The sequence below is a fragment of the Spizellomyces punctatus genome, assembly GCF_000182565.1.
Source record: "Spizellomyces punctatus DAOM BR117 chromosome Unknown supercont1.27, whole genome shotgun sequence".
Classification (NCBI taxonomy): domain Eukaryota; kingdom Fungi; phylum Chytridiomycota; class Chytridiomycetes; order Spizellomycetales; family Spizellomycetaceae; genus Spizellomyces; species Spizellomyces punctatus.
The window spans coordinates 5453-26327 of NW_015971563.1; the positions used below are offsets into that span (position 1 = coordinate 5453).

The following is a 20875-nucleotide window of genomic DNA, read 5'->3' on the forward strand; positions in this document are numbered from 1 at the left end:
GAGTTGCTGGTGATGAGATGACAGTGCATTTGTCAATTGCGCAATGCTTGCCCACGCCTTTATTGCCGTTCGATCACTATTTGAACTAAACACACAATACACATCAGTCGATCGATTTTACCCACACTCCCATCCAATGGCTACTGACGCGCGCAAGACCTACTTATTTGGATCAGCCGTAATCTTCTTTGCTAATCGATCCAACGATTCAAAGTAGATTCGTTCTATCGCCATACTAGGGGTTCCATTCAACGTTAGCCAAACTCAACGCAACGGTTGCAAACGGCGTTTGGCCCATACCGTTCCGTAAAGTAGGTAATAACTTGCTCCATCCCCATTTCCCCCTGTGCCGTAAAATTCCGAAATGCAGCATACGTTTCGTCGCTCTATGAACGTCGGTTTAGCACTACGCACTGAAGTGGACAACTGACGTGTTCTTACACCGCCGAATTCGTTGGTGCCTTGCACCGGATTCCTCGGCATCGTCATGTTGCGTTACGTTCTGTATAATATCGATCAGTCAATTCGTCTTGTTGTTATGTAGTTAGTTGAGATGGTTATCCACCAACAGCCGATAACCATTCCTCTCGGACAACATATCAGCATCTACACGTATCCGATCCCTTCCTCGCAAATCAGACTTGGTCTCATCAATCCTCCGCTTTACTCTATTCTACTCCATTACCCACTCTACCTAAGTAGACACAAAAAGCAGGAAGCCCTACCTTGACCAAGCCAAATATCGGAGATATCCTTATACACACACACTGTGCTTGTTGTTGCCTTGGTTTTCGCAGTATCTCTATTAAAGCACTAGACTGTGGTGCTCAACACCAAACTACACAATACAATGTCGCAATCTTTTGATAATGATACAAAAGCAAAAAGCAACTGTGCTGTACTCTTTGCGTTCAGACCTTGCAACACTGGGTTGTGCTGGGGTGTTGCTTCAGCCCCATTGGTTGGAATGGACTGTGCCGTTGGGTGGAATGTAGATGCAAGCCGAACAAACCGTGTTAATGAAAAGTCCAATTCCAGGTCTAATACATCCCGTATTGTCGGTGATGGTAGTGTAGAGGTGACAGAAAATGGCACTAGCTACTACACCAGGGAATAAACCGGCGACAACCGGTTCGGAAAAGCTATCTAACTACTACTAGGCAATTATACACGCAATACGTAACGGTTGGTTCTAACCGGATAATTGCCCACAACCACATGCGGTCCCTACTAGGCCTTGATCCAGAACTCTTGATGGCATTGAAGCCAGAGTCTTCGCAATATTGGGGAGACTCGCAAGCTGGAGGATCTTCAGTGACAAGGCTTGGAGACTAAAGCTGCATGTCAGCGACAGAATGACAGAATGAAAAGAGATGATGCCATTGGTACATACCAACCAAGCTCAACTAATGTGGCAGCATAATAGTAGGTTTTGTTATCAGATCTGATTGGTTGCAGCTGGTTCTGATCACGGTTGCTGTCGGGCGGACGAGGTCCTCGACACCACCACATCTGTATTCTCATGATTAGACTGACAGTCGCGATGAGAAGAGTTGCACAGATGCTTTGAGAGTCGAGGAACTGGTGAGGAAGGGGAGAGAGAGCAAAGGCCCCCCTTTTATAGACCTTCGGCATGCGCCTCACCGCAGTTTAAAAAAAAGTTACATTAGCATGCCACACCACTTTGAGCGATAGAGGGGGTTCTGATTATGCGATATGGTTAACCGGATTAATCCGGAAAATAATGGGTCCTAGTGCCATTTTCAATCACCTCCACACTATGTTTTCTTATCATAGATTATAAGTTGCATAACGAAGGATGACGCTTGTTTTTAATACTAAAAAAAGAGGAATTGGGTATCCCTTATTCTGTCAGAGCACTGTGTCATTTCAGAATATGATGCTATTCTGTTCATTTAAATCCTGTAGTGCAAGTCATAAGGGATTGGAAAATGCGAACAGAAGGTGAACTCTTCTACTTGTCACCTACTCTGGCCATCCATAATGCCCACCATAGAAAATAACTGAATGCACCCGCAGACAATAACACCGTGGAAATTTCAGAATGGAAAATACAATTTGAAGGAGCAAGGTTGTTCACAGCATCAAAAAAAAGGTCTATTATTCTCCAAACTTCGCAGAAATCCACTCCTATCTCACAACCGTCTCGTCACACTTCCCCGCACACTTCCCACGCCCGTTTCGACAAGACTCGTCCTTGATGATCTCAGTCCATGATCGGCAAGATTCGTACGTGAACTACGTAACGACCGTGGCTCATTATCCGACGCAAGATTCGTACGAGACGATCGAAGACTGGGTGGTTGGGAGGGTGCAAAGTCTGTGAAAAACTGTACATTCATTCGTTAAGTATGTCGCTTCAAAACGCCGCGCATGGATGGAAGTGAGCGGTCGTACCTCAATTTTAGGTTTTGTTCGTAATTTTTCCTTTGTTTCTTGAGTTGGAGGTGTGTATCCTTGCGGGTAGCCTGAAACGAAAATAATCATCAATATGTCGGTAGGTCAGTGAGCAAGCATATGCTTGTGTGGGTCAGCACATACCTGTTTGCTCAAGGGACTCTAAGGAGGTTGACTTCGCTTTTTGTGTCCCTGTGTAGTTTCTGTTTTCGGTACGCTGTGCTTAGTGGTTTTGTGTGTTGCGGATATAGGAAAGACCAAGTTGATGACGGAAAAAAAACCTACCGTGGATCTGTGAGCCGCTTAACGACTTGTTCCGCTTTCTATCATTTCCAAATCTGCGTCAACAGACAAGTCGCACACATTGGCACATCGACACCACACACCTTTGAGAGCCCTGCACCACTCCCGTTTCCACTCAGTCCTGGTGCTCCAACCTCCGATGCGCGTCCTACTTCGGATACACGTTCTTGGTGTAATCTTGTGGCCTCATATTTCGACTTGTATGCTGAGGGAAAGTTTGTCGGGTCTGCTAGGCGGTTGGTGATGTCGTTTATGGATGTTGACTTTTTGTAATAGTTTGCGATAAGACAGATGTCTGTTTAATAGATTCATGCGATAGAGACATGAAGCCGAAACTTACATGAGTACGCGAGAGGGGAGGGCGGGATTCCAAGAGAGATGGTTGGGAGATCTGTGCCATTCGTTATGGAATGGGATCAATTGTGGGAGCGCAACTCTAGAACATTTTAACAGACGCAAAACCCACCGACTCCTCAAAACTTCCTCTCAATCTCCTCCTACGCTCTTCTCCAGCCCGAATCGCCTCCTCAGCGGCAACAAGAACACCGCGTCCTTCACCAGCCTCCATGTCGTGTGCAGACTCTCGCCTGGACAGAATCGGCTGCTGTGACTGGGGTTTTACGAATCTCGAATCAATCTCTGGTAAGGACGATTTGGACTTTACTTTCGCAAGCGACGGTTGCGATGCGTAGTGGTGCAGAGTAGGTGATGACAGTCCTAGCCGCGAGGCGGGGCGACTCAATTTCGTTGTGCTGCCGGATCGTTCCAAAGCGTCCGGGTCATACAAATGCCCCGAACTCCCCGTCAGCGCCGTTAATTTCACCTTGACCAGATTGTCTGTGCTCTGAAAGAGATTGTCCTCAGCTTTCGCTAGACTCTTTTCCAACGATTTCTCGACATTGTTTAGGATTGTCGCCAAGTCGGGCGACCCGGAGCGGGTAGGTGGTGAATCTGCCGCCAATTTGGCTGTGGAACGGGAGAGTGATTGGGAGCCATGTAGAGATTTGGAGCTGCGCGATGCAGAGAGATTCGACAGGGAACCAAAGGGAGATTTACTCCCCATTGTCCGCGACAAATTGGATTGAGACCCGCGGAGCGGAACAAATGTCCTTTCTTTTTCCGTTTCCCTTCTGGAGAGATTCGATGTGGATGGTCGCGACGACAAGCTCTGTACGCTCTTTGACTTTTTCATCCGTCCACTCTCAGGTCCTTCGTCCTCTACCCGATCGTTCAAAGCCATATAACCCGGGGTAGGTACGTCGACATCCCGAACTTCATCGAAGAACTTATCATGGAAAGTACGTTGGAGCGAAGCAAAGGCATCATGCGCTTCTTGGTTGAAAATTTGGGAGCGGTTTGTAAGTGGGTTCATTGTCTAGTGATGACAGTGAAGTGTTGAACTCCCGTCGGGTTCATAACCTGCATTTCTTGAGGGTGAGAACCCTTGATTCTATTTCCAGTGCACGTAATTTCCCCGCGCACGAATCAACCCAAAATTCCTGTTAACCTTGTCCTGCACCGAATAAATCGTCTTAAAAATTGGATGTACGGTAATGGTACACTTATCCAGTGCAGCCCGAGTTACCCCACCGCGGAAAGCAGGCAAACACTCAATCAATTCAATTAGGTCAATCTCTGCACTTACACAGAACCACACCAGGGATATTTGTCATGCAGGGCAATTGCACTACAAAGTTTGAAGATAATCCTTGCATTTCATTCGGAAGGACCACTCTATCTGGTCCATTTCCAGACGTAGTCAACAGACAGCTGCTAATATCCTACATACATTGGAAATATAACGGCGGGATTTCCATTCTCTTCTTCTCTTGACTCCAAACCAATTCTTGAAAGCCGGTCGATGAGAAGCCAAAACAAGGTAGCTTGCTTTGCCATGTTATTGGGACGAAGAAGGAACAATGCAGACGCAGCAGCACTACCGCTAATTAACTGGAGGCGACTTGAAGGAGGTCTCCGAATAAAACTGATGAAAAATCGACAGGATGAGTTGGAAAAGATTCCTCTCAAATAGAATTTAATCCCTGCATGCTAGACAGATAGAGACAGATGTCCGGCATGCACCAATTACCATTCGATGGTCGAAAACCGGAAAAAAAATGTCGGGTACCGTACCCAGAGGGCTCAGCCGGGAATCGAACCCGGGACCACCCGCACCCTAAGCGGGTATTATACCACTAAACCACTGAGCCGTTTCTATTCACCCCGGTCGAGTTTCAATTATTTAATTATGTCAATTAACCCGCCGGCGCCTCGCGCATGAGGTTGTGATAACTTACTCCTAAACTGGGACATCCAGCGGACGTGAATAGTTGCGGGAAATTTTACTCGTGTTTGTTAGCGAAGGAAGAGAAAATATATACACCCAGCCGCGGGGGAAGTTCCCTCGGGCGATCAGAACCAGAGCAATGAAATTGGTTCGACCGAAAGCGATGCGATGAGTATTTTTAAAGCCATGACCACAACTATGTAGAATCTCATCCGAGACTTGGACATCAGACAAGCGACATCAAGCGGATAGTCAAGAGAGTAGCGACACCGTCGCATTGCACAATGCCGACTTCTCACCCTGAAACCAGAGCAATGAAATTGGTTCGACGGTAAGCGATGCGATGAGTATCTGTAAAGCGAATGAGCGCAACTATGTAGATAGGGTTAACAATGTTGTGCATCGGGCCAACATTCACCAACATGGCGTTCGAAACGAAGGGAGCTCATTCACCTCTTGCAAGCTGATAAACAGGAAGCAATTCGTAACCAACCCCTTCACCACCTTGTGTTGATCTTCGTTGCCACAATAAGAGAAGCTGCAACCCTTTGAAGTTGCAGTGCAGAAGATGGATCTTTCTTTGCCCAAGTGGCATCGATGAACACACTCTCGTCAACGGGCGGGGAGCATCTGGCGCCGAGCACTTGCATCAGGACTTGTCTTGCGACCAGATAACCGGCCTTGTTGCCGATAAGCTTCATGATGCTGAGAATCTGTCGTGGATCTATTCCGCCAGCAGGATGAAAAGGTCAAACCGTGATGGTGAAGAGTCCAACGACGTGGGCAGCGGGTCCTCTGGGTCTTTTATTACTAGGATTATCGCCAGCCCCACTGACGGGACGCTGCACCACTTTGCCCGGAAGATTGGGGTGGTCCACCCCCGGCCCAACTGGGCTTGGGTCGCCAAGCCCGGTGACCTCACGGACATTTTACTCGATGAGGCGGATGGCCCAGGAGAGGGCTTTCGGGCCGGTACGATTCATGGCATGTCATGCACGTCTGTCATGCACGTCATCCTGCACACCTGAACGATGAATGCAAACACCACCCGATCTGAGAATTGAGTTGTTCGAACATCAAAAAGGTAGGTATTGGCTAATTCACGACGACAATGACTTGTCTTCTGAACTGGCACGTTTCCATTGAAGGGATATCAGTCAACTCGTCGCCTCTCGGCGAGCATGGGTGATCAGTCCGGTCGTTTTCGTGGCATCTTTTCATCATTTGTGACGACAGTTTTCATGCTCACGATCACATCTTCTGGCTCTTCAAAGTTCATTATCTCTCTGGTCGTGCACATGGTTGCAGTCTGTCGTGCTGAAAGGCAACCCCGAATGGAACAAAAACATGTCCTTGCAAGTGCTTGGCAAAGTAAAGGGTTGGAGTGATCATGGTGGAATTCAAAAATTTCATAATTCGGAATATGGGTTCTCGATGGCGAATGTTGCCCCAATGTATTAATCACAGGTCTCTTCAGAGTGGGCGGCATTCGCTAGTTTGGTCATATTCTGATAGTGCATCCATGGTACAGCCTGACGACACTATGAAGCCGTACTCAACCTTCCTCCACTTATACTCGTAAGAAAATACACAGCTCAACACTTATAATATCTCAATTATGCCTTGAGGGTCCAAGAGTGGCACCCAGAGGGGGGCGAGGGGATCCCGGTTCGTGATTCTCGTGGAGAACGACCACGGAAGAGGGTGCCACGTACAGCCGAGGAAGAAACAATAACAGGTGGTGGAGGGGAGTGAAGAAAACGAAAACAAGCCGCGGTTCTCGCAGAAAACGAACGTTGAGAAGAGTCGTGGAAACCGATGCGGTTAAGAGGGTAGCATGAACATACGAGAAAAGAAAGGAAAAGAAGGTGGTAAGTATACGTCCAAACGTATTGTTGATGTTGATGCACCCCATTTGACAAGTGGTTGCTGCCTTTTTTGAACGGCATAACACATGGAAGACTTGTCCATGACCGTGAAGAATCGTGAAGGGACGCGGCTGCCTACTCCTGCTTAGCGCCGACCGAAGTCAGAAACCGGATCGGAACAGGGACTAGCGAATTTTGGAGATTGCACATAGGAGGGGCCGGTGCCAACATGTCACGGGTCGACTTTCCGGACGAGGCACTCGTAGCTCACATAGGAGGGGCCGGTGCCAACATGTCACAGGTCGACTTTCCGGACGAGGCACTCGTAGCTTACGCAGCTCAGCAATCACCATCACGGGTCCGGTCCGACTGGGTGCAGAATACTCTCTTTCTACCAACCCATTTGGAATGGAAGAAAAAAAGCGGCTGGGTCCGGTGAGGGCGCGGGTCCGTAGACGCCCCCAGGCGATAAGCCTGGGTTGCCGCATCAGGGATTCCACCTCTCCCCACAGCAACGTCGCATGATTTGGGAACCGCGAAAACTCACCTTACTGTTTCCTTGGTTGAGGTGACGGAGAGCGCGCGAGCCAGGTGTCGGGGTAGCAAGTGCCAAGTCAGGTCAAACAGCGGATGACGAAGGTTGTGCTGGAGACCGCGTTGCAACGTACTGTAGTAACAGCCAAGGTACGAACGGGAGGGTCCACCCGTCGGGAGTTTGATGATGAGGAAGAGAGGGAGGGACCACTAGTGAATGACCACCACACTTTAAGCACTTTTAATGCATTAATTCAATTAAATGCACTCTCAATGATTCACAGTCATTTGACGCACGTGGTTGCAATTTAGGTTGCAGTGTGCCAAAAAAGGGTGGTTGCTCACTTAAGCCCAGTGAGGGCGGACGGCTTAGGAGAGTGGCTTTCGGGCCGGTACAATTCATGGCGACTTAACTCAGTCACAGCGGGAGGAGGCTCTCGCTGCATTCAAAAGTGCAAGAAAGCCTATCCGTTGCCGCCCAGAGAGGACTGGACATTCCAAATGCCATGCACGTCATCCAGTATGATTTGCCAAACCAGATTGACGACTATGTTCACCGAATTGGCCGTCTGTCCCGTGGCAACTTGGGAAAAGCCACATCATTCTGGAATCCGGACAATTTCCCGATTACTTGCGATTTGGTGAAGAAATTGCAAGAGAATAAGCAGCTAGTTCCTGAGTTTTTACGTGGTGGTGGTGGTTCAAATTGTTATCTCGCGCCAATTAGAACTGTAGATGGTGATCATGTACATGAGTAGAATAGCATTGACCAATTTCCGACAACAATATTTGTTCCGTCACTGATGACTTCTAGCCATTTTGTTCCTCCGCCGCATCAAATTCCTTGGTACGAATGAATATCTTCTGTATTGCCTTCCTACCAGATCTGCTCATCGCGGACGTATTGACCGTTAGTCGCACGCGCCAATTGGTGCAGTTCACAGCCATAGGTGGTGTATTGCCGTCCCGCTTACAATGGTGCAGTGTAGACGCAAATATATGTAGAGGTTTTAGCTGCTAGTATCTATTAAGCCGGTGCCCAGCATATACAAAAATAGTAAATGTAGTCACTCATGGATTCTATAATTCTAGGACGATTGTTGGTATCTCGGGTACTCTTTCAGTCTTGTCTATCTTGTGCGTGTATTTTGTAGCCGGCGTCTTGTGGTTTGTGGCAGCCTGAAGAAGTGCCTCATATGATTGCATCAACTTCTGAGCAGCAGCGGAATCCAGGTTGCCGCCGATGATTAGTTTGCTGAAAGCCACTCTTGCATTTTCGACGAGATCGTTTTGTTTTGGGACGACATCCTCTTGTTCTGAATCGGATTCGGTCATTGATTCCTCCGCTGATGTGTCATCCCGGGCTACGACCGTCGATGAACGACTCCTGATGAGCGAGCTTAACGACCGTCCCATTTCTGATATGGTCGATACTGATGGAATCAACGACATCACACCCCCTATTAAATTGAGAGCGACGTCCGATGTATGTTTGAATCTCGTGTGTCTTAGTTCGGGGAGCTCTAGGCTGTTCAAAACAGGCATCGAGGCGTTGCGACCCAGTCTGTTCATATCTTCTGGAGGTGGGCCGTAAAGTTCTATCAGCTGGTCGATGTAGTCGTGGTTTTCCTTGATTCGAGCTCCCATTTCTCGCTCGAATTTATCTACCATTTCGTGTCCATCTCGGGTTTCTGTTAGCTGTATCTTGCCGCCAGCAGTACCCTCCGAGCTGGCCAAGTAGCGTATACCAATTTTGCGGTGGCCGAGGCGGAAGTTGTAAACCATGCGAACGAGTTCCACAAACTCGGGAAGATGGGCATAGTGTTCCCGGAGTTTCGGCGCATGGGTGTCGAGAAAACTGTAGTGGAAAATGAAAATTATTAGGGTGGAATCTTTAATTTAACGTTACGTAAGCAGCATACTGTACCTCAAATAATCGCGCATCTTTGTGGTCATCGCACTACGCGACCTGATCGTCTCTCGATACATCATACTTTCCCCTTTGATACTCAAGATCGCGTCCAAACTGGTAACAGGAAGCATTTGAGCACCAGAAGCGCCGCCAATGCCGTCTATTCCCCAACCATGGGGCCCTTCAATGTAAAGAGCAAAGTACCTAATGGAAAAGAAAACCTATTAGATCGAACTCTTATACAACTGAGATCTAAATTTTCTGACTTACTTGGAGCTGATAATCTTTTTGGAATCAAACTCGTGGAGTGTCCTGAATACCGATGCAGCTAGACGCTTGGTCATTGCCAAGTGCTCTGCAATGACTTTCTCCTTGTCAGGTATGCTATCATCGTCGAGAGCAGTGCAGAGCTCAACAAGTTGCTCCAGGAACGGTGCGCTCTTTTGTTCGAACGTCCACAGCATCTTTGTCCATCCCTTCTCTGTTTGCATCACCCCTGGTAAGATGCTGTTGAACATGAATCGAGAGCCGTCACTTGCTGCATCGTAGTTGCAGACAACGAGAGCATAGACAGAACCGGCGAAAGGCAAGCCTACTTTGCCGGTCAGATGCAACAAGGGAACTTTAAAACATGGCGGAACCGTCATAGATTTGATGTCGCGAGTCTCTTGGAGTACTGGAACATGTTTCCACCGGTATTGGTGGACAGCAACAGTAAACAGGGCGAGTGTGGCTTCGAAAGCTCCGTCGCTATCTGGCTCCAGAGACGCAATTGCGTCCATGGTACTATCCAGCAGGCCATTGAGTTTATCAATATACTGCTCATAGCGCTCTTCGACCTCAGCTGGAGAGAAGAAGTTAAGCCAGGTTGTTGCTTCATCGGCGAGGTCGATGTAAGGCTGCAGCGCGGTCGGAATAAGGTCGAAGCGCGATGTTGGGGGCCATTTCATGAATTGGTATGCCATTTTTTTGACTAGCAAGCAAAAGTTTAAAAGACAATCAGTGTTGGACCGGTAACTCTTGAGTTTTATTGCTAGAGATAAAGTAAGGGGGGGACGACATCTAACTCTATTTATGCACTTGGATTTGTCACAATTTTAAGCGTTGACTTTTGTGAAGAAATGCCCACGTTGGAAAACTAGTGGCAAAACAGACACCCGTAAAAAACAGATGGAGTTTCAGTCCTTGTTCTGCACGTTCATCATGCAACCAAAAGTCAGGATGAATCATTTCGATCTTACTTCTAGAAGCGAGTTTTCGATATCCAACCTTACCAAAGGCATAACCAGTATTTCCAAATCATGGAATATTCACGCTGTTTTGGCGGTACCATATCAATGGGCCTAATGATAGAATTTGGATTTTACTATTTGGGTTTGATCCAATTCCCGCCTTTTTCGGAAAGAAGTCGTCTCGAATGAGGCTGATGCAACCCTTGGAAAATTCTCTTTCAATATCTAAACTACCCCGTCCTCCCAGTTCCGCTCCGACACCGAACTTTGCTCCGCTCTTTTTTTTTTGATTGTAGGCGTTTCTTTCATTTTTCGCCAAGCATGGGCCTCGACGCGGAAACATTCACTTATGTTTTGGGTATCGTTGTCGTCAGGTAACTTATGCTGATGGACTGTGCGACACACGATGGGGGGGCATTACCAAGTTTTATCTTACTGACAAAATTTACAATGGTAGTATGGGGACTTTGTCGACCTTCGAGAGCATTGTCATGGCTTTTCAATTTCTGACTCGAAGCTCCGCAGTATCAATTAAGCTCGTAATGGTGATGACTATATCGGCTTTCTTGTGTAGTGTCATCAACCTTAGCGATTATTTTATTGGTATGTATAACCTGGTTTACAGTGAAACGTTTCCATTTTATAGTATTTAATTCCGATCCCTTTCCACTCTGGTCCTAACAAATAGCGACGGGAGACTGGTGCGTATGATGGATTTTCTAAAACCCTCAAGGATGATTTACGGTGCTAAATTCTGCATTCTTGCTTCCTACCAGCAAGCATCACTACGCCGCCGCGACTTTTTATCAGTGCAGCTTCTATCTCATGGACTGTCTCCTCATTGCGAATGCCAACACCATCCTCAAGGAAGCCAATCACAAGTACAGAAAGATTATTTTGGGAGCTAACGGCGTTCTCCTCGCACTTGGTATTGCCGCGGGAATAACGGATATATATCAGTTCACCTTTCTGCACCCAGTACCGGGAGTTACATGCATCCCCATTCAACCGAAAATTGCATGGCCTCTCTACGGTGCCGCTGAGCTGGCGATCACACTGAATCTTGCTTATTTCTTTGTCCAAGAGCTGAGATACAGTATTGTAAGTTGCCTCTTGCCCCGTATAGTTCAATAATTTATCTGACGTGCCATTGGCATTACTTATTGTAGCACATCATGCGAAAAAACAAGCATGCAGTAACGGACATACTTGCTGAACTCTGCAACGACCACATTGTGCTCAGTCTTCTTTCCGCCATTATTGTTTTCATCTGTCAAACACTGATTGAACAAAACTCCCTTGGTAAGTACGGCAAAGACTCCTTTGGTAAGACGCGTTCAATGGCCCTAATCCTTAATGCTTCCCAGGTACCAACACGTTCTTCCTCATTTTCATCGAGCACCCGATCGCTGTGCGCTTGATTACATACTCGGTTAACCCAGATTTTGCTGAATTGCATACCATTTCAAAAAGTGAAGAAAATCTTGCCAAAAGCGGGAAACCGGCAAGCATCGGAAGTGTCACGACCCGCCCAACGCTTGCTATCGCACGTTCAAGGGAAATCAGGTCTAGGGAGAGAATTGGACCTGAAATTAAAGTTACTGCGGAGAGGGAGGACACGGTTTAAAAACTTTTACTGTACTAGACAATTTCATATATACCTCAGCTCCGCTGAATAGTCAGCGCAACCTTTGGATCCACGTGTGGTTTTATATCTTTTGCTCCAGCAACCAATACTGTCATCAGTCGATGACTAGAATTTGACGGCGCGATCACAAGTACCAGTAAGGTAAAATTCCGGAGAACCACCACGGTAAAATTCCGGAGACCAGTCCAGGTGCATCTTCTGACTGCTTTTGGCTACATGCCATTAATACTTGGATTAGATCGGCCATTAAAGACTGTCGCTCTACTGAGAGAACATCATAGATTAATCTGCTGGTTGAACGACGGAAGTCAGAGGTAGGGACATTAACAATGTCCAACTGTCCATGAAATTCGTGATTTAAACAAGCTTGATGGAAAGTTAGGCTTCTTTGTTGACGTCTTAACGTACTGTTACAGCGCAGACAATATTACACATGGCCAGCATCGTTGGATACGTTTTGTGGCAACGAATACTAAATATTTACTCTAACTCAATCTCTTCGAGAATGTGCGCTCTTTGTGACTTTGGATGCAAACAATCACGCTGCAGGCACAGCATGGCACAGCAATGGCACAGCACTTGATTCGAGAAGGAAGCGCCTAGGGCAAACGTTTGCCGTGATCGGCTTCCTTGTCATGGGCGAATCAGTTCCCGCCTCGGACTCATGGCACCCTTTACCAAAGGGAATTCACGGCGTAGTTACCTCTGCATATGTCCCGGCACCCGCGTTGTCTCTCGGATTATCGACTGAAGACTTGACAGCGGTCACCCTGGGAGGCTCCATCGCTACACAATCTGCGGTGGAGCCCCCGTTGACTGATTACCGAGTGCGCTTAGAACTGGGTGATACGGTTCACCTGCTTGAGGAATGTGGTTCTTGGTATCGGGGATATGTATTCCCAACTTTATCGATGGAGTCTGGTTCCAAACTGGGCATATTCCCCGCTAGTCACATCTACTCTCGTTCCTTGCAGGACAGAGGATTGGCCAATAGCAACCGGGTTTCAGCATCTCTTCCTGAACCAGTCCCAGCTCCGCAACCGGAAATTGAATTGGGAAAAGACAGTAGACCCCGACGGCCGTCCTTGTCTCGAACCCTGACGGCACCACTACCACTTTCAAGCGCTCTCCCGTCCATAGAACTTCTAATGCCAGAGTCTTCTCCTTCTCCTTCACCGAAACGACCTATTCAACCACAGAGACCGCTATCATATACCGCTGGTTATTCCACTAGTCCTCGAAGAGTTGCTCACCCGATCCCTGCTCCTGTACGGACGAATCATGAGACATTGACCGGTCTTAAAGAACCGCTTATTGATGAAATTGCCGCGGTTCTTCGAGACTGGGGCGGAAAACTGAAATCTTATTTGGAGCTGCAAGAATATGAGCGGTTTCAGCGCGTGCATGGAATGTTCAGCATTCTTTTTCAAGGGAGGAGGACGCTCCTGGCTCAAACTCTTGCGCAGGAGGAACTTGTTCGCCTGCGTAGAACATTAATTGCCACCATGGAAGAAGGGAACATGTATCAAAACATGGACTTGCTCGTTCGTCATAGCGAAAAGGGACATTTGCTCTCTGAGAGAAATACCACCATTATAAATGTATACCGTATGCACCTTCAGCTAGCGGAACGTCGTCGGCTAGGCAGAAGTGGATGGCGATCTAAGGATCCGACATCCCCCTCTTCTACATTAGGGAGCTACATTGAATCACCATTGACGAACACAGATCTTGACGTTCTAGCTACCAAGTTTGCTCACTTACTTGTTGAAGTCCGGTCTTGTGACGCTTCAATATGTCTGCCAGGCGAATATGCGGAGCTTAGATTCTCTCTCTACAACTCCAGCGACTGCCGGATGGTGACTGAAGAGTTCATCATGAAAGTTGATAGTAGTGGCAAACCCGTGTCTGACGGTGGATGGGCTTCGAATAAAAGCCGTACATTATTCGCAGAACTCGCCTTTAGGGATTTGACAGATAGTATGTACTTGGTTTGTCGACTCATCCGTGTCGGCAAAATGAACGTTAGCGAGAAAGAAAGCGAAAAGGCAGATAGAGCTGGATACGGTTCCGTCAGCTCGCTGCATACTTCTACTTCTTCTCTCGACATATCGAATGGCAACCCACAAAGCTCGTCCCATTACCGTCGTCCGTTTGGTTGGGCGGTCGCGCTAGTGGGTGACCTGCTGAAGCCTGCCGAAGCAGGCAACGCTGATATGGAAAAAACGAAGGAGATCAGGATGCGGATTTACGTCCCATCCTCCGAATCTCAGTTCACCTCAATTTGTGAGAACATCATCAACCGGTCGGGTGGTTATGAAACGTCTTCACGGGCGGACTCATTGCAGGTGACCTTGAGAGTCTTTCGAGGCGATTTGAAGGCAGTGACCCGGACATATCCGGCCCTTCTTCCACAAGCGACTGTTACTCCACGTAATGGATTTTATGATGTGATTCTTCCTGGCGTGGTGCGCAATTCAATGTATTTGACCCTTGTGTCTGGGGAGTTCATTCAGAGCCGAAAACCCTCTATCCGAAATATTCAAGTCACTGTCCAAGTTCGGCTGACAAATGGGAATCCCGTGGAAGATTGCATTTCATGCGGAGTGGGAGAAGGGAAGAGGACCTACTACGACTCGATTGTTTTCTACCACAATACGACACCGAAATGGACCGAGACAATCCGTATTGACCTACCAACCGAGCTGTTTGAAAAGGCGCATGTCTTTTTTACATTTCGCCATTGCTCTTCCTCCGACAAAGGCGACGGTAAAGATAGAGGAGAGCGCAACTTCGCATTTGCTTTCTTACCCCTCCTACGAGGAAACCACATGGTCATCTCCGATTCAACTCACTCCTTGAATCTGTACAAGTATGACAAACGTGTCGCCGTCTCATCTGTCTACCTCACGTATCCAGCCGGGGCGAACCTTCTCGTGCCCGCCAAGCAGGCACCGTCGTCGTTCGACGCTTTGGCAACGGCTGCAGACGCAATGTCGAAGCTCCCGATGCTCAAAGATTCGGTTACAATCCGTACGCAGTTATGCTCCACCCAGCTAACCCAAAATGTGTCACTCCACAACTTCCTGCATTGGCGACAAGGCCACCAGCCAGTCGAGACCGTACTGCGGGAATTCATCTTGATTGGTGAACTGGAAATCATCATGTTTCTCCCTGCCATTCTGGATTCGTTGTTTTCCATACTCGATGCTGTGGCGGATGGTTCTCTCGGCGTATCCTCCCAGTCAGTAGATGATCTAGTGTTTTCCGCGCTAGTGTTCATTTTGGGAATTGTTGTAGATAAACGCTTCACTAATCATCGAGCCGCACTTGACACCTATATCAGTTCCACGTTCAGCAGTGAAGGAGCTTGGGAGATTTTGTTGAGAGGATTCGAGAGACTCATCAAACATCCCCAAGATAGCGGAAAAGGCAAAGAATTGAGAAGTGCGATCAAAGTTTGGAGCTATCTGTTGCGATTCGCAATCCGGAGCAATGTCATCAGCACCATCAAGGCGAGGAAATCTCACTCCCAAGGCTCGGGGGAAATAGCGAACAACCAAGGGGATTTGGTATCCGGTGGTAGAGTAGCTGCCCCTACGTCGGAATTCATCCAATCTATCACTTCGCTCTTCAACGCTATCAACCAAATGATGACACTTTCTGCCCCTGAGCACATAATTGGATCACAAACTTTGACGCTCCAGCACTTTGCGAGTCTTTTACCTGACCTTGTTCAAGTCTTCCCGCCACCTCACCTAGTGAATATCGCTGCAACATTTGTCGACAGTGTGCGCAGCAATCGACCAAAGCTTAACGGATACAAATTACTGTTTGTGAAGGAGCTGGTAAAGGGATTTTTGTTTGCTGATGACAGAAGCCGAGGTGTGGTGGTAAATTGTGTATGCCGATGGGTAGGCGAGTGGATTAGAGAATGGTTGAGCTATGCCCCGCGCACATTTGACGATATCCCCCCGACGCTGGACCTCGCAAAGGACTCCAAAATTAGTGGAGAGAGGGAAAATCTCAAATTCTGCTTAGATGTTGTCGCAGAGGTGGTCGATCGCTTACAACGATTGATGGAAAAAAGGGAGAGAGAAAAAGACAAAATGAAAGGGGCGCATCAACATGAGAAAGTCGCGGATGGTACCTCGACACAGAGCGAAGCTACATTGATGTGTGTCGCCGACCTTCTCCCTAAGCTTCTAGAGGTGCATTTGACTCTTGTGTCTGAATTGGGAGTCTCTACCGGCGGAGACGAACGTTATGAGCACAGAAGAAGAGCTGATACTGGCGTGAAGGACATTAATACCGAGAAACAAATCCTTCCGCAGTCATTAGAGTTGGCCCAGCTCGATGCTATTATTTTGGCCATCGTTCATCTGTTGCGGGAAGATCAGATGCAATCTTTCCTGGTAAAGCAAGCAGCGGGTAGTGGACCAAGAGGAACTGTACGAAGCCTGTATACACTCTGCGAAGTCTTTGGGCATATGATTGGGGAGCAGTCGTTCCCTGTTTCATGGGTCAGTATGAATATGATCGCACATCGGGTCACCACGAAGGTACTTCGCCCCGTGAGTGAGCTCATGCGAGCGGAGTTTGTTGGCGGGAAGGATGAAGACGATGGGTCTACAGGCAAACGGGCAAGCGTTGCCTTCAGCATAAGCGGAAGTGAGCTGTCGAATGCAGAGATCCGCAGCGGAGCCCGAACGTTTTATACTGCTGCCACGGCTTACGGAACTGCGGTTAATGGCGAGCATAGCACGATTTTAGACGAATCAGGCACACAAGCCTGGCTTCACCGTATTTGGGACGGGTATTTCCGTGTGCTTCTTCAACTACTTAATTCCCGCTGGCTGCAAATTGAGCGATTTGAACCGCAGCAAGCTCGAGCAGCACATAAACTTTCTGCGGATGTTCGGGGAGAAGGTGGGGAAGTGCTGCGGACCATGTGGGAATATCTTGGCTCCACATCACGGGGAAAAACACTGCAAGCAGGTTTCATTCCCGCCCTGGTTGGACCATTCTTGCAGCTCACGGCGTCTCCACATCCAGTCCTTCGCAGTGCTGCAGTCGAGTTGCTCTTCAACACTATTGAACCCGAATTCGAACAAGTAGGGCATTTTGGAAGAGTTGAGGTGGAATGCATTGAGCGTCTTCATCGCCTCATTGCGCAGGAAAGGCTTGGTGATGACGCCTATCGATCATTCATAGTTGATGCTCTTGAACGACGATTTGCCACCAGGGCGCTGCTTACTGGAGATGAAGATGACCACCACAGCCGGGAGCTGACTACTCAGGGGCAAGCGTTCATCGGCAGCCTTGATAAATTTTTGGGGCTTTCTCTGCGCATTCGAGATCTACCATCGGGAGAACAGTCTCACGATGAGGCAGTTGAGACTGTCGTCAAAATGTTGAGGTTCTTGCGATCCATCGGTCGACGGAATATCTATGTGGAATATGTTCATCGACTGTTCGACTTCCATATGGAAACCAATGATGTTGTAGAGGCAGCGTTGGCGCTGAAGCTTCATGGCGACCTCTTGGAATGGCGGAGTGACGCGCTTTTGGAACCTTTGCCTGCATACGGGTTCCCTGATTGGCAAACGGAATTCGAGAGGAAGGAGGCCATTTACTTGCGCTGTGTAGACCTTCTAGAAACTGGCCAAACTTGGGAGCGTGCTCTCGAGCTTTGCAGAGAATTAGCAGGAGAATACGAGCGAAAGGCATATTCATTCAGCAAGCTTGCAAACATCCTCCGTCGTCAGGCAGATCTATGTGCTGGTATAGCAGCTACATCTCGCTGCCAGCCTGAATACTATCGCGTAGGATTCTATGGTCGGGATTGTCCGCCATTACTACGGAATAAGCAATTTATATACCGCGGAGGTGAATGGGAAAAACTCGGGTCTTTCTGCGAGCGCCTTTTGCGAAAGCATGTGGGTGGCAAACTAGCTAAAAGTAATGCATATCCGCCACCTCCTGAAGTCAAGGATGGAGATGGATTATGGTTGCAGGTCACAGGCGTGAAACCAATTATTGACTGGAGAGCATGGAGGACGGGGAAAGATAGTGGGGCGTTTGGCGCCATTCAATGGGAGAGGCCCTCTAGTACCCCAGATAATAGATACGGATTCGACGTGGATGACGGGGACGATGCGGATTTGCTTCTTATCGAACCGGACCTGAGTCCATATTCAGCCACGCAACGCGGATCGGCGGTCGGAGGAAATATTTTAGGTGCCTTGGAGCGAGCTGATGAGCGCGTTAAATCATACTACGAGGCAAATGAGGTTAATGTATTTGCCTTCTCACGACCGGTACGGAAGTCTTTACCAGCAGAGTCCACTCTGCCGGCTAATGATGGCGCAAGAGAGTTCCTGGAGTTATGGACGGAGAAGACTGTATTCCTCACAGATGATCGATTCCCTGGCCTCAGCAGGCGATGTGAAGTGGTGAGAGTTGAGAGCTATGAACTTTCGCCAGTGGAGAACGCCATTATCGCCGTGCGTGGGAAGAATAAGCAGCTTCAGGAACTGGAAAAGAAGTTTGCCCCATTTGCGCAACTGGGACTCCCTCGTCCAAGCTCAGATCTGGGCGCCAGGGGGTCGTATTTACCAGTCCAACGGCCGGATCGAGCATCAAGCTCGTCCGCAGCCGAGATCCCAAACGTAAATCCGTTCACAATGGCGCTCAATGGTGCTGTTGATGCTCCGGTCAATGGTGGAATTCCCATGTACAAACGAGCGTTTTTGAGCACGGAGTATCGAAGTGAAGCCGAGAAGAATGGGCGGGAGATGCTTGTCAATATGTTGGAGAGAGCAATTGAAGAACAAGTGCGTTGAAGCAGCTCTACCATCCCGGTGTAGGCAGATAACCCTAACCGTGTTTCGCTTTTGCTCTGCAGGTTGAAATCATCCATCGCTGCTTGATGGTCCACGACCATATCGTGCCGGAACAGATGAGACCATTACACGAGGAGCTCATCACCTGTAAGAAACTTGCTGTACCGATCTGCCATAGCCCTGCTTAACATATTATTTTGGGCTATAAACAGTCTTCCACAAGAACTTTGCAGATGACATTGCGAGACTCAACCTGCCCTCACTGCGACATGCTCGCCCGTCAGGGCAGGGTCTGCGCAGGAGTGAGAGTGTGTCGCCTACAGTCACGTCATCTGGATCATCCGCTTCAGGAGATGTGAGGACAAATGCAACTGCAAATCCTGCTCCAACAACGACTACGACGTCACGAATGAGTTCCAGTCAGCGGTCTTCCGTTATACTTGGCTTGCGCCATTCCCTATCGACGGCTGATGGTAGTGGGTCAGTGAGCGCGGCAGTAGGCACAGGAGATGGGGAGTCTGTCACCGCAGACAGCCGTGGCAGAAAGGATCGGTTTGGGACAATCTTAAATAGGTTCTTATAGTATAGATAGTAGTCGTAAGGGTTTTTTTGTAAATTTTTCTAATATATTAGTCAAGTTATATATAATTATACTTATTATATAATTACATATATTAAACTAACTTAATGTTTTAGAAAAAGAAAGCAAACACCGCTGAGGTGACGACGGCCGTGGCAGCACTGGCAGCTGCTGCAACATGGAAGGAAGACTTGGGAGCTTTCGTGCCGCGGTTGCGGCGTTTACGACGGCGGGTGGCCGGGGTCACAGTGGGACGGCCTGGACAGGTGGAAAGAACGCAAATTATGCTGATGCGGCGACCGCACCCACAGCACTAGCCAGTGCTAGATGGACAGAGGCGGGGCTATGGGCGTTGAGGGCGGGGGCGCCGGTTCAGGCATAACAGGCGCCGGGGTGTCATGAACTGTTTCATCGATGCGACATCGATACCACATCTCTCTGAATTCCTTTAACTGCTATTATTCTCACCGGGCTTGATTCAACATTCTATGGATTGGAATTGACCTCGGCATTTATAGATCTGATCGACCTGGTAAATCGAGTGGTGGAGCTGGGTCAGCGAAAGGAGGTGGTGCCCCGAGTGCATCGTGCAGCGAGTCCAGCGGGTGCATCGACTGGTGCATCGGCTCTTTCTACGGCGGGTGGCCGGGGTCACAGTGACACGGCCTGGATAGGGGGAAAGAACGAAAATAGCGCAGATGCGGCGACCGCATCGACAGCACTAGCAAGTGCAACTGTCGTGAGAGGGACCGCGGTGACGGGGTGGCGCAGCTGGTGCGTCGGCAGCCAGGGCGATGGGCGGAGGGACCGCTGCAACGAGAGCAAGTGCGGTTTCAGGGATGTATAGCTCGGCCGAGGGAGCGACGTCAGGATTAGAGGTTTCAGCGATATAAGGCTCGGTTGAGGTAGCGCCGGTTTCAGAGATCTGAGCGTCGGGCGGCGGCGGTTTCGACGTTTTCTTAGAGTGGTGGGAGTGACGGCAGGGTCCCTCATCCTGGCCGACCCCGCCTTCCTCACGGATCCAGAGCCAGCGAGAAGAGGAAGAGGTGCACGGGCGCAGGCGCAGATGTTGCTTGGTTCACAACAGAAGCCTTCTCCATGTTGTGTGCCTCGATGCCCTACCTTCAACGCTTCCAATATATCGTCTTTACAGTGTCTGAGCCCATCTCCAACTGTCTATAAAAGCAACGTGCCTGGCCAGAATCCCCCCCTCCAAACAGCTCCAGATATGCCTGATTACATACAATA

The 20875-nt window shown here is 48.6% G+C and overlaps 4 protein-coding genes and 1 non-coding gene across 5 annotated transcripts; 2 read left to right on the plus strand and 3 right to left on the minus strand.

Moving 5' to 3' along the window:
• Nucleotides 1-2014: 2014 nt before the first annotated feature.
• SPPG_08782 (uncharacterized protein) lies at nt 2015-4211 on the minus strand. Its single transcript, XM_016756931.1, has 7 exons — nt 3188-4211; nt 3062-3112; nt 2805-2984; nt 2704-2741; nt 2563-2621; nt 2419-2489; nt 2015-2351 (listed from the first exon to the last, which is right to left on the minus strand). Exons 1-7 carry the CDS (start codon nt 4091-4093, stop codon nt 2157-2159), a joined length of 1500 nt encoding a protein of 499 aa, XP_016603829.1. The 5' UTR covers nt 4094-4211; the 3' UTR covers nt 2015-2156.
• A 648-nt stretch (nt 4212-4859) lies between these two features.
• On the minus strand, nt 4860-4931 carry SPPG_10211. The gene has a single exon. It is a non-coding gene; the product is annotated as a tRNA-Pro (tRNA).
• A 3376-nt stretch (nt 4932-8307) lies between these two features.
• On the minus strand, nt 8308-10473 carry SPPG_08784 (uncharacterized protein). The gene is made up of 3 exons (XM_016756932.1): nt 9593-10473; nt 9338-9526; nt 8308-9268 (listed from the first exon to the last, which is right to left on the minus strand). Exons 1-3 carry the CDS (start codon nt 10285-10287, stop codon nt 8491-8493), a joined length of 1662 nt encoding a protein of 553 aa, XP_016603830.1. The 5' UTR covers nt 10288-10473; the 3' UTR covers nt 8308-8490.
• Nucleotides 10474-10741: 268 nt separating this feature from the next.
• Nucleotides 10742-12242, plus strand: SPPG_08785 (uncharacterized protein). Its single transcript, XM_016756933.1, has 6 exons — nt 10742-10928; nt 11012-11157; nt 11243-11255; nt 11331-11655; nt 11724-11856; nt 11922-12242. Exons 1-6 carry the CDS (start codon nt 10876-10878, stop codon nt 12179-12181), a joined length of 930 nt encoding a protein of 309 aa, XP_016603831.1. The 5' UTR covers nt 10742-10875; the 3' UTR covers nt 12182-12242.
• Nucleotides 12243-12824: 582 nt separating this feature from the next.
• SPPG_08786 (uncharacterized protein) lies at nt 12825-19680 on the plus strand. The gene is made up of 3 exons (XM_016756934.1): nt 12825-19038; nt 19110-19194; nt 19260-19680. The coding sequence occupies exons 1-3, from the start codon at nt 12838-12840 to the stop codon at nt 19628-19630; spliced, it is 6657 nt and encodes a 2218-aa protein (XP_016603832.1). The 5' UTR covers nt 12825-12837; the 3' UTR covers nt 19631-19680.
• Nucleotides 19681-20875: the final 1195 nt, after the last annotated feature.

Coding starts and splice junctions, on each gene's coding strand:
- SPPG_08782 (XM_016756931.1), bottom strand. CDS start 4,093: ATGAACCCACTTACAAACCGCTCCCAAATTTTCAACCAAGAAGCGCAT. Junction 3,113..3,187: donor GAGGAAGTTTTGAGGAGTCG/GTGGGTTTTGCG, acceptor CGAATGGCACAG/ATCTCCCAACCATCTCTCTT. Junction 2,352..2,418: donor GAACAAAACCTAAAATTGAG/GTACGACCGCTC, acceptor ATGAATGTACAG/TTTTTCACAGACTTTGCACC.
- SPPG_08784 (XM_016756932.1), bottom strand. CDS start 10,287: ATGGCATACCAATTCATGAAATGGCCCCCAACATCGCGCTTCGACCTT. Junction 9,527..9,592: donor AAAAAGATTATCAGCTCCAA/GTAAGTCAGAAA, acceptor CTTTTCCATTAG/GTACTTTGCTCTTTACATTG. Junction 9,269..9,337: donor AAGATGCGCGATTATTTGAG/GTACAGTATGCT, acceptor TTTCCACTACAG/TTTTCTCGACACCCATGCGC.
- SPPG_08785 (XM_016756933.1), top strand. CDS start 10,876: ATGGGCCTCGACGCGGAAACATTCACTTATGTTTTGGGTATCGTTGTC. Junction 10,929..11,011: donor TTGGGTATCGTTGTCGTCAG/GTAACTTATGCT, acceptor TTACAATGGTAG/TATGGGGACTTTGTCGACCT. Junction 11,656..11,723: donor AAGAGCTGAGATACAGTATT/GTAAGTTGCCTC, acceptor TACTTATTGTAG/CACATCATGCGAAAAAACAA.
- SPPG_08786 (XM_016756934.1), top strand. CDS start 12,838: ATGGGCGAATCAGTTCCCGCCTCGGACTCATGGCACCCTTTACCAAAG. Junction 19,039..19,109: donor AGAGAGCAATTGAAGAACAA/GTGCGTTGAAGC, acceptor TTTGCTCTGCAG/GTTGAAATCATCCATCGCTG. Junction 19,195..19,259: donor ACACGAGGAGCTCATCACCT/GTAAGAAACTTG, acceptor GGCTATAAACAG/TCTTCCACAAGAACTTTGCA.